Raw genomic sequence first — 16,040 nt, 5'->3', positions numbered from 1 at the left:
AGTTTCACTGTGGCCACAAGCACGGGCTGATAAAAACTGAAGGCCGGTGTCTTATAAATGAAGCTTTGTTTGTTGAGCTGGCCGTCATAAAACTTGTCGACCTTCTGAAGTTTGATTTCAATGAGTGAAATGTAAATATGGTTGAGGGTAACATAGGATATAATCCAGAATAAACCAACATTGAGGCTGCTATTGTTCACAACAGAGCAATCAGTGTCCGCAAACATGTCCAACATGAATTCAGCAATTCATTTAGAATCAGGAAGTGTCCCCTGATCCTCAAACTGTTTGTGTATCTGTAGGTTTATCTGAATGGCAACCAGCTGTGCTGAAGGGCTGCTGGCTGAGGCTCGGGCCTTTCAAAAAGAATCGTCCAATGAGCCCTCGCTAATGCTAATTGTTGTCAGATGTTGGGGTTAAAGGTGACGCTGAGACCCAGCTGGACTAAGGGGAGTGCCTGGACGGGTTAGCGGCCCACCAGCGTGCGGCGAAGGGCCGAACACACCTGCCTCTTTGTTTTGCCTCCCACTCGGCCCTTCTGCAAGAAATTAAGTCGAGTAAAGTCACGGTAAACTTTGCAACTGCAGAATGAGGTCTGTCACCATGGCAACAGACAGGAAGTAGTGCTTAAGCGGTTTCCTGATGGCTTCCTCTTTATCATGTAATGACATCTCACAAGGAAACATCGGCAGGGAGCACTCAGCTGAATATCTGTGTGTGTGAGTGTGCACGCTCGCATGTGTTTGTGTGTACTGGTGTGTGTGTGAAGGAACGGGCTCTTACCTGTTTCACCCTCATACTGTACACAGCTTACACACTTGCCTCTTTTGGTTATGAGATAATAAGAGGAACTTCAATTATGTCACTTATGTTTCATTAAAAGCTCACGTGGACCTTCAGCTTCCAACTGTGCGCACACACACAAACACACAGTCGCTCGCATAATGGCAGTGTGTTATCACCAGATGACTAAGACAGGAATAACTGACCTCATAACCACTGAGGTCAGGGAATTGCGCCTGAAGATTTGGAGCCTGAATTGGAGGGAGGATTTGGTGAGCTTAGGCGCGTTCTGCACTCGTGCTGTATTTCCACTTACAGCCTTATAACACAGACGGTGAGCACGGCTCGAGATGGACAGATTCTGTTCAGGAGAGGCCGGAGATTTCATGTGATCAGTTTGCAGCTAACGGGGATTCACTTCCCCGGAGGGAACCAGAAGAAAGATCCCTCGTTATTCCCAGTCCCCTGATTTATTATTATTATTATTATTGATTATTCATGGGCATGTGGTTACCACATCACCTCGCAGTGCCTATTCAGAGACCTGACAGCGACTACAGATGACGCTGAACGAGGTTTGGTCACTTTGCACACCTGCGACAGGCAGGTGCAACTAAATGTTATCGACCTTTTTTGAGAATGTCAACCGCTTCAACCAGCAGATGAGTATGAGTGTCATGACCTAATTGTGAAAAAAATGAAAACATGAGAGTTTTAGTGGCTGTACATACAGTTTTATATAAATAAACACTATCATACAGTGAAACAAATGCAGTTACATACAGAAAGAAGAGCCGGAGCTCTTTAAGACAATGCTATGAAAGACTAGCGAAGCAACTACTGAATTACCATACGCCTAATTTAAACAAAACACCATACAACCTCTGATGATGTCTACGCTCCGTGAATTAAATGAGGCATCCATACAGTTAGTTTTTCTGTGGAAGCTCCCGCCCCCGTCAGGCTCACTTTAATTTCCCCAAAACATCCTGTAATTTGTTGTCGGCATACGTTTCAAGATGATTTCTGTAGCAGTAATGGCACTGACTTCATGAATGGCTTATTAGCTGTAAAATCACACAGCAAATAGCATAAAGGAAATCAGAAACAAACGCATTGCCATGGCTGCCGTTAGCCGTGGTACGATTTTAAAGCTGTCTGTGCGTGAGCTGTTTGTGTGTCGGGGACATCGCACTTCCTTTTTTTTAAAACATGCAACATAAGGAAGGCGTGTTGTGAAACCTGTGAATTCTATTCGTGGTGTCCAGGGTGTTGATGTAACTGATCTTAAAAACACATCAAGGCACATCTTCTGATGCATGAATACAATGCAAGTGTACCTTAGTGGGAAATGTGTCAAAGTGTTGGTCTCCAGTTTAAGTAACTTTAATGTAACTCAAAAAGTCGCAAAAGCCTAAAACCCTGTGGGATGACATTTGCAACGTGTTCAGATCGTCGGTAACCATACATGCTGAAAACGATGAAATGCCTGCGTTGTCTTGCCTCTGATTAAGCCTCGGTGATGTTTTCGGCATCACACCCTTGTTGCAGGTTGGAGTTGTCTTGTAATCTCACGCTCCGACCATCTGCTCACAGGATGGAGCAGGCGGCGCTGCGCATGGGCAGGTTGGCGGGCAGCTTGGCGTACTGCTGCCTGAAGCTGTTCCTCTTGCTGTTGAGTAAAGGACCCGGGTTCTCCAGCCCGTCAGCGATCGGCAAGGACTCCAGCATTACCTGGGGCACCTCCAACTTGGCCCCCTTGTTGTTCTTAGTCTTTTTGGCTTTGTCCCTCTCCTGTGGCTCGGTTGAAATGGCGCGGGGATCGTTAGCGGCCTCTGGTGGGGGCAGGGTGTCCAGGGGGAGATCGCTGGGGCTCGGCTTACCTTCGGCTTGCTCCTCACTGCTCTGGATGTGGAGGTTGGAGGCCATGCGCTTGGCGTTGGTGCTCGTGGAGCTAAAGCAGTCACACATTATTAGAGTTTGATTCAGAGAAGATGTGAAAAAAAATTGTCTTAAGTATATCTGTAATCACGCTGTCAGAAATCCAACATTTTTACATTTGGCTTCAGGGATGATAGTTGTAAAAACACTCATTTCTCCGATCCGAGATGTTCCTGCCAGAAGCTTCTCTCACACACTGCAGAAATATCCTGAACAAATCATTTGGCCTAGCATTTGGTCCTACAATCATATTTCCTTTAAACGAGCAAATAAATCTGTCCGCAGAATGATGTTATTTCAGCCGCTTTCCGTCAAATCGATGTCGGAAAATTTCCCTCATTTCCAAACCCCAATGTTTACAGGTATGCCAGTGCACTTATTTGCCCTTTTCTGCTTTGTTTCAAGATACTGACACATCTTTTCCAAAGAACTCTTCAAACAAAGGAAACTGCACTGAACAAGCAGCTGTTAAAAGGGTTGCTTTTTGTAGTGCCGTGTTGCCTGTTTTGTCTCGTTTTTTGTTGTGCTTCAATAACCCAAGGGTTGCACTGCCCCATCTGAGTGAAAATTTTGTTTTTGCTGGACAGCGTGACTTCTTCCAACGGACAAAAGCACCTAAACCAGCCTGTCAGCATGCTTGCTGTCTGGTGCTACAGGGGGCAATGAGCTCAGCTCTGACTGAATCAACAGGGGGCATCCTGAGTCCACTGCAGAAGAAAAGTGATTCTTTGGTGCGGACTGCTCGCCTTTTGTCTACTCACCCATTAGAGCTCTTGTCCTCAGAGTCTTTCTGTTCGCTGCTGTAACGCAGCTCTGCCGGGGTCTTGAAAGATAGATCTTTCTTTCCTTTCAGCCAGTAGGTCTTCATGTAGCCTTTACCCTGGAAGATGTTAGGATAAATAAAGTTTTCCGGTCACAGATGCTTCGTATACATGTTGGAAAGAACATTTCGTCTAAAATTGATGAATCAGTATTAAAACATTTTGACCTCATGTCCAAAATATCTCCAAACTGGCTGAAGACAGCGAATGTTTCAGTCAATAGTCTCCCAGCAGAGGTAGGTCCCATTTTTCAAATTACAAACCTCATATTGGATTTAAGTGATTCTAGTATTGAAGCTATAAGACTGGCAAGACCTGACATGTAAAGCATCAATCATAATGTCCGTCTCAATCAGTGGATGGTGGATAAGGTTGATGTGAAGCACTCACCTTGACAAAGATTTTACCCCTCTCTTCGATGATATAGGGCTCATGTTCCAGGTGGTCTTTGGTGGTCTGACTGATGTGTATCTGCATGCCCTGCTCAGACAGACGTACATACAAAAAATCACTGCTAAAGCTGAGTATTAAGCTGCCAGCTCCATCTGTACTGAAAGCTATCAAGGGGAAGTGAAAACATTTGGCTTTCCGGGATCCAAACTTAGAGTTCAGTCAGAGTTTTCTTCCTTTGTGGGAGTGTGTAAGGAGGAAATTAAGCCTGCAAACTCCCTCCTTTTTAATTTTCTTTTCATCATAGAGCAGATTTCCCCAAAAAACATGACATTAGCTTATATTACTGTAAGCAATGGAAAGCAAATGAAGTGATTAGCCTGTCCCATTAACTAAAAAGCAGCATGCACAATGCCGTCATTAGACAGAAAGTGGTTTCTGTACTAATCTACGGGAATTTGAGGGAACTCATGAACGTCACTTCTGTTATTTATACTTTCGCCATGGGTTATTTAGCACATTTTGCTGGGCGATGGGTTGTTAAATATGTTATTGTAGTCACCACTCCGTTGCTCTCCATCCTTGAGGCTGTGTTCACAGTGTCACCAAACAGACAGTAGCGAGGCATCTTCAGACCCACCACACCAGCCACCACCATACCAGAGTGAATACCTAAAAGACGAAAAACTGTTTATGTGCACTGCGTGAAAAGAGGAAATGTTTCCAATGAACATCACTTAACCAGCGTTTATCCAGGCCCCTTAAAGTCAGAGGCTGTCTTTATAAGCACCCAGTAGTGACACCAGAGATTGGTGTTGAACAGTTGTTTATATGGGTCGATATTTAACCTCAAATGTGGAACAGTTCTGCAATTGGGGAAATGGTACTGAGAAAAAGCAAGATTTTCTTCAGGTGTTTGGCATCGAGATTGGTGACCTCTCACCTTTTAGCCCACTGCATGACCCTGACAGAGCGAGCAGTATGCAGAATAGATGGATGAATGGATGTTAAGTGCAGTTTACCACCTCGCTTTGTGTGTCCATCAGATCCACACTCGACTTTCCTCGGCTGTAATGCAGTGTTGTGATTTATTTCTGTGAGTTATAGACAGTAATACCACTGTGTTTGCCACAAATAATGATAATTTCCAGTTGTGAATGAAAAGTGAAAGAATATTTCATGTTTTTGTTTTTTTTTTTGTTTTTTTTTTAAATTCATAGTATTTTGTCAGTTCCAGCTCGTCTCAGTTAGAATTTTTCTAAATCTTCAGCACCTTTAGGAACATACAGATGATAAAAACCCTCTCCAAAGATCTCAGTGGTTTGGGCTGAAGTCAGAACAGTGACCCCTTGTGACAATAAGGAATCAGTGTCTTGATCTGTGGACTCAACCTGGATCCTCTGGTTGAGGAAAAATCTCTGTTACACCCCGAGCTCCTGAGATTATATTTTTGGGTCAGAGAGTTCGAGTGGATAAAAAACCCAACCTGGAAATGTCTGAAGGACAAGGATCAAGTCACTGAATCTCTGCCAGTTCAAAGGCAGTGATGTGTGGCTGACCCTGAGCCATGACCTCCTGATGGCCATCAACAGGCAACACCCAAAACAGCAAAGTAATCTGAGGTCTCTATCACGGCTGACAGTTGTCCCACTCACCGACTCTGATCTGGATGTTATCTCCGGTGGAGGGGTCTTTAAGGTGGTCAATGGAGCTCAGCATGTCCAAGGCCATGTCGCAGATATGGTGCGCATGAAAGGTAGTTTTGTTGGGCACGCCCGCCACCACCATGTAGGCATCACGAATGGTCTCCACCTGGACAGAAAGGACAGTGACAACTTCTAGGTTGTCATAGAGTTACAAAGTTTGCATGCCCATCGTTTATAAGTCTTTCCAGCTTGGTAAGAAAATTCAGCCGGAACTTAATGCTCAGTAGAAAACAGTTAAATGTAAAGAAAATCATCAGCTGTCATTAAAAGCATATTAACAGGGAACAAAAACTGCCCCTCAACACTTCAGATGACAAAAGACTGTTGAAAGTAACGCAGATACTCGAGGCTGCACTGCTTTCAGGGTCTGACCTTGTAGACGTTGTGCTTCTCGCTGAGTGTGTCGAACACAATGTAGATCTCGTTGAGCATGTCCACCACCTGCATGGGTGTGATGTGGATGCAGATCTCGTTGAACTTGACCACGTCGCTGAACAGGATGGTCACATCTGGGAAGACCTGAGATACAAACAAAAATAAGCCAAAAGCATAAAAAAAACATCTATGGCCTCGATGTAGAATCGGTCAGAACCCGGCGCTTTGATATTTGGTGGTTTTCGAGAACCGCTATCCTTGTTAGCAGTGCTGTCTTGTACCTGGCACGTCTCCAGTGCAGTGATCCCCTTCCTGAGGCGGTCGGCCACTGCTTTCGGGATCATAGCGTACAGCAAAGAATCTCCTCTCTTCTTCTCTTCATCCAGCTTCTTGATGATTTCTTGCAGTTGCGCATATTTTTGTTGCTCCTAGGGGATCAGAAATGGGACACAGGAGTCTACAGTTACAGTCTCACCTCTGTTAAAGCTTAAAAATCCCTCTTTGGCTTCTCTAATCCTCTTAATCCACATCTCTCCTGCATGACTAAAGTGGATTTAATGGGTGAAATCAATAGGGGAGCAGAGCTTTCACCTGGGCTCACCTGGTCAGGCTGTCTCAGGGACAGAACTGGCAGCTCTTACATTTTGTGCACTCAGCATATCATATTATATGACTTCTACTTCGAGTCATACAAGTTTTATTACAGAACATTTTCTATGGTGACATGAACCCCCTCAACCTGCCCCCCGGTCTGTGATTTTGTACAATTGGGTTCCCCAGTTGAATACAAGTCTGCTTTGTTAGTATGATGCTCTTTATCTGGAGACTGAGGATTCAGTCCTCACCTGATCGAGGGCCAGCTGCAGCTCAGCCGATTGTTGAGTCCCGGCCAAAATCAACTCTCTGCTGGAGTCATGCAGGTTCAGATCATTCACGTACACACCCATTTTTATCATGTCCTCCACTGTCTCTATACTGCAAGAAAAAGCAGAAGAAACAGAGATACATAAACTGAACAAGGAAAGAAAAGCAAGAGAATGTAAATGAATTCACCAAATTAGCATACTGAACATAATCCAATTTCCAAAATTAGATGTGATTGGGGGGGCAACCACATTTTCTGTGGAACAATTTGTTATTGAATAAATATGGTGTCAAGATACACGAATGAAAGCAATGACAGAGGATTGCATGGGACACATTGATCAACCTGAGCACTGATCCAATTTACTTTAGATTATCTGCTGCCAGTATTCAAAAATCTCAAATAACGTGGGTTGTTCTCTGTGCAAAACAACTGAAGGTTTCCTCTAAATATAAGCTGGAGAAAATAGTGGAAACAGTAAATTTAGCATAATCCACCAATCCATTTCCACAGCATTAATCTCATCAGCGTGATGATATACAGGAGTCATGGCATACTCACCACTCTGTAACCCCGGAGTCTCTCTTTTCAGCAGTAATGTTTAGTTTATCTCTGATTATTAAACATCACTGTGGGTTCTCAATTAAGCTGATTTCAAACCTAACACGTGCTGTATTTCACAACAAAAGCCTGCAGAGAGTGGAATAGCTGAAAATGTTTGTGTGAAACAGATGGCTGAAGTGTTAAAGTGTTAATAGCAAACAACAGTAACAGCAAATTAAGGCAAAAGGACCAGATCAGAAAACAGAAAGGCTTCTCAGTGAAACAACAAATATACTTAGCAAACTTATCGAAGCAAAAATTAGAAATAACAGCATGTCTCAAATAAAAGCCTGGTTTTCTCTCCTATAAAACAACACTGAAGGTTAGACTCAATATATTTTTTTTCCCATTGTGTGCATGAAAGTATGCTGACAAAGTGAGCTGTAGAAAGCTATCCAAACCCAACAGGCATAAATTCATTTTCTAAAAAAGGCCCCTAATTCAAAAGGCACACAAAGGCACACAAAGGCAGTCAGCCGCTTTTTGAAACAGACCTCAGGATAATTAGACCACATCATGCAGTTGACTTAAACTAACCATACTCAGAGGAAATGGATCAAGTTGCCATTGACACATTATAATTTGGACCTGGTCTGGGGTCAAGTTCCAGTTGTTTGGATCCAAGTGGACGCATGAAGACCTCTAAGTAAACACCATCAAACATGGTCAGACTGTAGGCTCTGATCTTACATGGGCGTCCCCAGGAAGATGAGGGAGTCCCACTGGGGGACGTATTTCATCTGGCCCTTCAGATGGAGCGGTTTCTTTGGAGGCTCCCGCATGTCCTCAAAGATGGTCTCACTACACTTTCCTGAAAAGAACCATGAGATCAATAGGATTGTGGCAGTAAGAGACCTGCTAGCAAGAAGCGAAAATTGATTGGTAGAATTTAAGATGTGACATGCTGTTAGTGGGTAAGGTTTGTTTTAAACCAGTTGACCTTTTGCAAACATAAAATAACAGGTAAGAAAGATAGAAATGTAAGTTCAAGTTTTCAAAAGGCCAAACAAACAAATACAGTTAGCAAGCATTGAAGTGTAGATTGCTCTGACCGGTGACAGTCTGGAACGCCAGCAGTTCAATATCTTCCCCTCCGGAGTTCGCGGAGCTGTTGTATTGGGTGAGAGCGCTGCTGTACTCTTGGTCCGTGCCCTTCATCTCCTCCACCGCCTTCGGCTCTGACGGAGGGATGAGTGGCAGAAACAGCGAGAGGACGGATGATAGAAAGAGCGAGGGTGTGAGTTAAGCAAGTGAGTTAACGAGGGCAGCGAAGGTGTTGTGGTGAATTCTAATCGCAGTCAGGCAACGTTCAACGAGAGGCTGCACTGCAAATCCATCACCCTGGTATGAGGTCTGTTCTCGTGGGCTGCTGAGGGTTGTGTTCTGGGTTACGTACATTATGTTTCATTCTTACACATATCAATTAGCTTTGTTGGAGAAGTTTCCTCAGGCTGTCGGCTTCTTGTTTGCTCCTTATCAGACTTTTTGCTGCATTAATGTGCAATAAAAATATTAAATATTTTTGCACATGCTTTGAGGATGCAGTGCATTTAACTTTGTTGTTGAATGAAGAGCAGCGGTTTGATATTCACTTAGGCCTGGATATATTATAAATGTTTTACTTTGCTCTGGCTGGACACAATAACCTTGGCAGAAAAAGAGGAAGTGAAATGAAGGGATGGACATTTTGTGAACCCATCCATTTGAAATGAACCTCTTTTTTATACATTATGCATTTGAAATGAAGTAAATGATTGAAACGGAGGGACCGGCACCTCTTTCTTCTTCCCTCTTTGCTTTCTCGCTCTCTTCCTTCTCCTCCGGCTCCTCCTTGCTCAGTTTGGGGATGTTGACCTTCTGCTTGCTCTCCACCACCGCTTTAGACAGCAGCTCAAACACATTGTTCAAATGGGTGTAGATCTGATGAGAGTCGGCAGAAGGAGTTTCGTGTCTCAGTATGCCAGCGGTGCAACGGGAGCAGTTTTATATTTAGAAATATGACAGGACAAATTGGACGCCTGAACTCACGTTATCCCAGCTGAACTCCAGCATGGGTCTGACCAGAGTGAACTCCTCGTTGACCTTCTTGCCCTGGAGGTCTGAGAAGACCTCCTTGAGGCCGTCACCGATGCGGTACATGGTCATGTCCCGGCGGAAGATGACGCTGAAGGGGAACATGTCGAAAAAGATACCTCGCTTCATTGGCAGCTTCTCATAGCTCGGCGCTGTCTTCTGCTGGGGCATGCGGTGTTTGAAGGCGGCGTTGTCGAAGTTCATCTTATAAACCTGGAGGAGCAGAGAGACGTTAATTAAACCCTCGAAATACAAGCCAATTCGTGTAAATACCAGTGAAACTAATGGCTTGTTAGATGTAGAGTTATACTGAAGCTGCTAATTTTGGCTAATCAGAATGAATTAGTCCGCATTCGTTTCAGCTTGGTGGACCTAATAAACTGGCAGCTGTATACAGAAGGCAAAGAAAAGGTGCCGCTGTCTAATAAGACATGCTTTCTAAAAGGCTTTTAAGTTGTGACTATTGTGTTTTAATGGTTATAAAGCTTGATTTACTGATGCTTTATGGATCGATTGGTGAGGACAACTGTGGGGCTGTCGGGTCTCTGGAGAGGACCTCCACAGCATCCCAACCAAAATCTTTCTAATTACAATTTATTATTATTAGAATATTTAGATTTCCAGAACTGATGGATTATAATGGAAGAGCCTTTAAGTAATGATTTTCTCACCTTCTAATAAACCATCGAATATAACGTTATGCATTCCACATCCGGCCCTCACCCCAAATGTTGTTGCTATGAATAGCTTATTTCTGATCTATGAAGCATTTTTAACATCGATTAAGTGATTAGTTGATCTGATAAACTATGCCTCATTTAAAAAAATAAGAAATAAATGGATATGACTGGACAGCATCAGTTACTGACTGTTCCGGGAATCCAAACATTGACTTTCTGCTTGTGGGACAAACTGTAGAACAACAGGGGGTGACATTGATGTGACCTGAGCCCAGACAGTATGACAACAGGTACACGAGATAGAACACTTCAGATGCTATGTTCTGCTGTAAATTATGAATTTGCCCAGAGTCCCATCCCAATAAACACTTATCTCCATCCAATAAACACTTGCAGTCTGAGTGCAAACAAGAACTCCGCCTGGTGTCTCATCGAAGGCGATGGAATCATTTCCATGCTGATAGAAGTGACACAGGGTCAAGGTCACGCGCTCGACAGCTCGATGGATACTTGACCTGAGCCTGCTAACATACCACATACGTCATCTTCTCGGTTTCTTCTTTAGACAGGATTTCCACTTCGATATCTGTGCTGTAGAACTGGCGTCCCACTTGAGAGAGCTGCCCTGCAGGAGTCAATTACACACACTGGTCATGGACACGTAGAGGTCAGCTTACGCTTAGAAGGGATTCAGTCACAACGGGTTTGTTAAAGCGTAATTTCAGAACGAACTGAAGAGTTAGCGAGAGTCACCGGTTTATTCTGAGTCAATGACTTTGTCTGGATGGATGGACTCTGCCTGATGGTGTGACGGCTGGTTTGTCCCTGTGAACCGAGTCATTTATTTTACTTTAACACAGCACCCTGTACATAAAGGTCATCTCTTTTCAACACTTCACTAAAATACTAACAGTTTTTAGGAGAGAAGGAACCAAAGAGAAAAATGGGCTCTATTGCAGTCCAAAGACAAAAAGAGAAGGTCAAACTATCAATAATGTTAAACTGTTAACTGTTGTATTATTTATTTTCCTGATCCAAAACTATTTTCATTTAAGTTCTGAATTAAAACAGTTGCTCTGAACCTATGATTCATTAATTTTTTCACTGAATTTGCATTACAGCAGACTGTTTTTGACTGTTTTTCCAACCTTCCACCTGGTTTCAGTTCAGTTCAGCACAGAATGAAAATTAATGTGCCGAGACTGGAAATGAGCATGTTGTCCATCACATTGAACACAATTTTGCTTTCATGTCATCAAAGTTGAATTATCTTTTTCTGGTAATGCATCTGAGAGCGCCGATTATTTTAATTTGAAAAAACCAATGTTCACTATTCATTGTCTACCTCAAGCAATTTTCTCTGCATATTTTGACCTTTGTGCTGAAATAAATGTAGAGCTGTGGCTCCGTGGAAGGCAGGGAAATGTATTAAAACATCGAAAACACCTCAGCTGTTTCGAAAAGTGGTCTGCAGTAATGTACAACATGTGTAATTTGTAGTAAATGAGGTCAAACATGCAAAAATACTAATCTGGCCCTGTAATACTGTGTGTAGTGTCGTGTCCTGTGTTGAGAAGCAAAGCAATTCAGTCAGAACAACTTCTGTTCTGTGTGTTTATTCTGTGTGCTCTGAGGTTAATGGTCTGTACTGGTATCAGTTCCCTCATCTCATTGTTCAATCGTGTGTTTTTTACACTTTATTACGTTCAGCTTCATGAGGCTAGAGCCAATCACAGCACGCAATAGGCAGAAACCCACAGAGACACTGGGTGAAGGTGCAAACTCTGCACCGCAGGGAGGTCTGGGGTCGGGGATCAAACCCAGTTTCCTGTCACTGCGGTAAGGTGCGACACCCAGTGCTTCCCCCGCCGTGCGGCTCGTTACCTTTGACAAACTGAGTGAAGCCTTTGCGGGTGCTGCGATAGTGCAGCGTGAGGCTCGTCTCGCACTCCTCCTCCACGCAGAAGCTGGGCGGCTGCACTTTGGGGAAGGAGAAGCGGAAGTACTCGTGCAGGTTGTCCAGCTCGTTGATGAAGTCGCGCACATTTCGACCCAACACCTAAAAAAGTTTAGATTGAAATGATGCACAAACATGTGGTTTATATGTTGTGGATAATATGTCATTACAAAGGCTGCAACTTGAACTGCAGATTACGTCGGAAAATTGTGATAAATTCTCTCCACAATTTCCCAAAATGACGTCTTTTGTCGAAAACCCCCAAACTCTTCATTTATTATCATAAATGACAAAGAAAAGCAGCAAATCTTGACATTTGAGAAGCTGGAACCTGCACATGTTTGACCTTTCTGCTTGAAAAATGACTGAAACCATCAAAAGATGAGCAAACTAGATGCTGATTAATTTTCTTTCCACTGACTAATTGATTAATTGACCAATTGTTGCAGCTCTAGTGTCGTCTCTAGTAAATGAAAGTTATTTTTCACGTTGTCAGAATACACAGTGCTTCTAATCTGTTTTAATGTCACTTTCAAACCCACTACAGACTCAGATGTTTGTATTTTGAATGAATAAATTGGATCTTTATTGCCCATTAGCTAATATTAGATAAATATTTTGGAGGCGATGTCATTTCTCTGCTCAGCTATATTTAGCTATAAGCAGTCATGCTATCTACCCAATTTATTCTGAAATGTGAAACATACAGTATCACCTGCCAAACGTTCACCTACAGATCAGGTGAGCAGAGTGCTTTTAGTCACTGATGGAGTGTAGAAACAGGCAGAAAGACATGTATTTAATGCTGCTCTTGGCTAAAAAGCGTCACCTTTAGGATCCGCTCATATCCGTAGTTTCCAATCCTCTTGACCATATAGACCCCGAAGGCGTACATCAGCTCGTCGTGGGTCTTTCCCAGAACCTCGCCTGCTGCCTTTGCCAGCCGCAGGATCAGGTTGTCGCTGTGAAGAAGGAGGAAGGTTATTCCTTCATGTTTGTTTTGAGTTTTTCTTGCTTAGCTGCTATTTGTCCCAGTGAGACTTTAAAATCGGGGATGAGCACATCGTAGAATCTCTGCAGTCTTTAAGGCCAAAACAGTAATTGAACAATGCGATCTTTCAGCTGTTTGTGACATTCTGCATTCATAGTTCACCACGTCAACACTCACTGGCCAGCAGGTCAGCTGCAGACTGAAAGGCTGAGGCTCCTACATAAAGTTTGTCCCACCAAAGAAGAAAGATTTCCTGAATGGAAACTGAATTCTTCAGGTTTTAGAGTGCCGCACTTGAACTCACCACAGTGCAATGGGAAAACATGATTTAGGAAAACAGCCACCTACTTGTACATCTGATGCCTGACGAACTTGAGGTGGGGGATCTCTGCTCGGTTCTCGATCAGCCTCCACACGTCCTCTCCGTAGGATTCATTAATGTAATCGTTCACTGCTTCCAAATACAGGCCGTACATCTTCAGAGGGTTGGAAACCTCCAGAATGATGCCGAAGTCAACTGCTGAGCTGAGGAGAGACAACGACACCCTGATGTTCAGGTGGGAGTCCTCTTTGTTCCAGTCAGCAGTTAAGTATCACTGATGAGGAAAATCTCTTAAAATCCTCTCTTCCTTGAGAGGACGGACCTTTGAGATTAAAATAAGGCATTTTGCTTGTGTATGAAGCTTCATTGCATGGCTCAAAGATAATTTAAAGCCACCTGAAAGCATGGAAGGAAATACAGAAATACACTCATACCTCAGGTAACCTCCTCAGACACCAGCTACATCTAAGTACAGAGAAAATATTCTCAATAAGGAAAGTTTTTTCTAGCTGTGACTGTGCAAGTCTGCTGCTGCTGCTGCTGCTGCTGCTGCTGCTGCTGCTGCTGCTGCTGCTGCTGCTGCTGCTGCTGCTTTGTTTTACATTTACTGTAAAATGTCACCACTGTGGCAAATACAGCCTGCTGGAAAAGACATCAGAGGGAAATCATGCAGTGCATAATGCGCCATCCCACCAGTTAACTGCAGTAATACAGATAAAAACCAAAGAAAGGTTGAACAAAAGGTGAAAAGAGAAGCCCCCTTACCTGCAGTCCCTCAGTGCTGTGTTATCCTGGGCTCCAACTGAGGCAGCCGGCGCCACAGCATCGCTCCCTGCTGAGAGCTTCCACCTGCAGCTGACATGAGGCTCTCCCCCGACACTTGCCTGTCAGGTCAATAGGTGACCTGCGCCAAAATAGCAGCACCAAGGCATGTTTGTGGCAGGTGGCAAAGAAAAGGCAGTTTTCCAGGCTCCCAGCTGCATGGACTGGCAAACACACTGGCTCTAATTTGTAAGGTATTTGTATGGAGATTAAGCCTGTGGGTGGCTGTTGCTGTATATGGGAATCTCTTAAAAAACAGACGTTTAGTTCCTGTGTTATGTAAACCGGAGCGCACAATGTGAGGCTCATTATCCGAAATTAGCCTGTACTCTTTTGCATCAACTCATTAGGGTTACCAGGTTTCTTGGCTAATTACTTCAAATCTGCATAATTACGGTCAGGTGCACATTAAACTGACGGGCATTGTGTTGAGATTGGCGTTTGAAAGGTTTTCTATTGTTTGTTGCTCGGTGAAGTGAAGTTGAATAATCCTTTCAAAACATTCAGGCCTCCTGTTAAGGCTGCCATTATCTAAAGCTGATCAGCGAAGGTTGAAATGTGACAAACATTCGTGTTTTGACTCGCATCATGAGGTCTGTTTTGACCTGCAGAAACTCCTTTTACATCGGAAAATAATTTTTTAGCATCATAAAAGGAGGCATATGCGATAAATAAAAAGCTGCCAATCAGTGTGGCTGCTCACGGTGTCTTAGTGAGGTGACATACATGCAGAGCATCTACAAACTGAAGCTGCACCTTTCTCACAGTGTCCACTAGGGGGCACTGTTACAACACCCTTGCTTTATTACAGGTTTATTCAAGGCTCCTGCTGCAGGAAATGATCCTGAGAATTGGAAGAAATATGTGACTCTAGCCTTTCAGACAAAGAAGATCAGGTTTTCTGTTATTTTATGACATTTGTGGCCTTTTATATTTATCCTATTGCAAAATATACAGACCCGATTCCAAACATAATTTTCCTCCATAAAAGGACGGGATTTAGTCATGAAACAACAATGAACAATGAAAAATGACTCAGCTTTGATTTTTTTATTTATTTATTTTTTCATATTCAAATTCTGCCCTGGAAGGTTAGGAGTCCCACACCTATCATGTAGAGGTCTAATTAAGAAAACACTTTCAGCCAGAATGATTTTTCCAGCCACCACTTCCCTCCTCACACCTACTCTCCACTGGGGAACCAAAGGTGGGCTGACAGCTAGCTTGTAATACCCGCTCTGAGCGATAATGAGCCGCTCTCCTTTCCATTTCTTGTGTGGCTTTTGGCTTCCTTTTTCCTTCGTTTCCTCTGCCTCGCCAGTGCTCCCCTATTTGCCAGGTGCAGCTGCCTGTCTTTAATGGCCTCCAGGGTGAGTGTGCCGCACGCCGGCCTGGGAGGTCCGCCGCTGCCTCTTAGCCAGGGAACAGAGGGAGATAACAATGTGCTGATGGTGCCAACCACAACTCCACACAGATGCCGCGGGTGCTTTCATTAAAGACGGCATGACTCATCTTCTTTCGCTCCGCCAATATTACACCCCGCTTTCCTTCCTTCCCACAAAGAGAGAGGTGCCGCTGTTTCAGAAGGTGTCCATTCATGTCATTTTTCAAACACTAACAGGGAGCCAAGGAACACCTACCTCCCATTGTTTGATGTGAAGAGCACAAACACACACAGATCCACACTTGAACAAACGGACACAGCCCTGTT

General features: G+C 43.7%; 1 protein-coding gene across 2 annotated transcripts; it reads right to left on the bottom strand.

The window, feature by feature from the left end:
- Positions 1-1,498: 1,498 nt before the first annotated feature.
- LOC139333733 (soluble guanylate cyclase 88E-like) lies at positions 1,499-14,501 on the bottom strand. 2 transcript variants are annotated; one of them, XM_070966358.1, is made up of 17 exons: positions 14,273-14,501; positions 13,534-13,710; positions 13,024-13,156; positions 12,122-12,296; positions 10,771-10,862; positions 9,513-9,770; positions 9,260-9,404; positions 8,537-8,662; positions 8,175-8,295; positions 6,862-6,991; positions 6,298-6,444; positions 6,014-6,160; positions 5,591-5,747; positions 4,498-4,607; positions 3,936-4,025; positions 3,486-3,604; positions 1,499-2,737 (listed from the first exon to the last, which is right to left on the bottom strand). In XM_070966358.1, exons 2-17 carry the CDS (start codon positions 13,659-13,661, stop codon positions 2,374-2,376), a joined length of 2,442 nt encoding a protein of 813 aa, XP_070822459.1. In that variant the 5' UTR covers positions 13,662-13,710; positions 14,273-14,501; the 3' UTR covers positions 1,499-2,373. The 2 variants fall into 2 exon arrangements, with proteins under 2 accessions (XP_070822459.1, XP_070822461.1); XM_070966360.1 differs by lacking the exon at positions 14,273-14,501 and adding an exon at positions 13,942-13,974.
- Positions 14,502-16,040: the final 1,539 nt, after the last annotated feature.

This window comes from Chaetodon trifascialis, chromosome 7, assembly GCF_039877785.1.
Source record: "Chaetodon trifascialis isolate fChaTrf1 chromosome 7, fChaTrf1.hap1, whole genome shotgun sequence".
In the NCBI taxonomy this organism is placed as follows: domain Eukaryota; kingdom Metazoa; phylum Chordata; class Actinopteri; order Chaetodontiformes; family Chaetodontidae; genus Chaetodon; species Chaetodon trifascialis.
Note: the sequence above shows the minus strand (reverse complement) of the source record. Positions and strands in the feature narration are given on the sequence as shown.

Excerpts from the sequence above, each read along its gene's own strand:
- LOC139333733 (XM_070966358.1), bottom strand. The coding sequence starts at position 13,661 with ATGTACGGCCTGTATTTGGAAGCAGTGAACGATTACATTAATGAATCC. Across the intron at positions 13,157-13,533 it reads GTCAGGCATCAGATGTACAA|CGACAACCTGATCCTGCGGC; the intron begins GTAGGTGGCTGT and ends CCTTCTTCACAG. Across the intron at positions 12,297-13,023 it reads GATATGAGCGGATCCTAAAG|GTGTTGGGTCGAAATGTGCG; the intron begins GTGACGCTTTTT and ends AAACTTTTTTAG.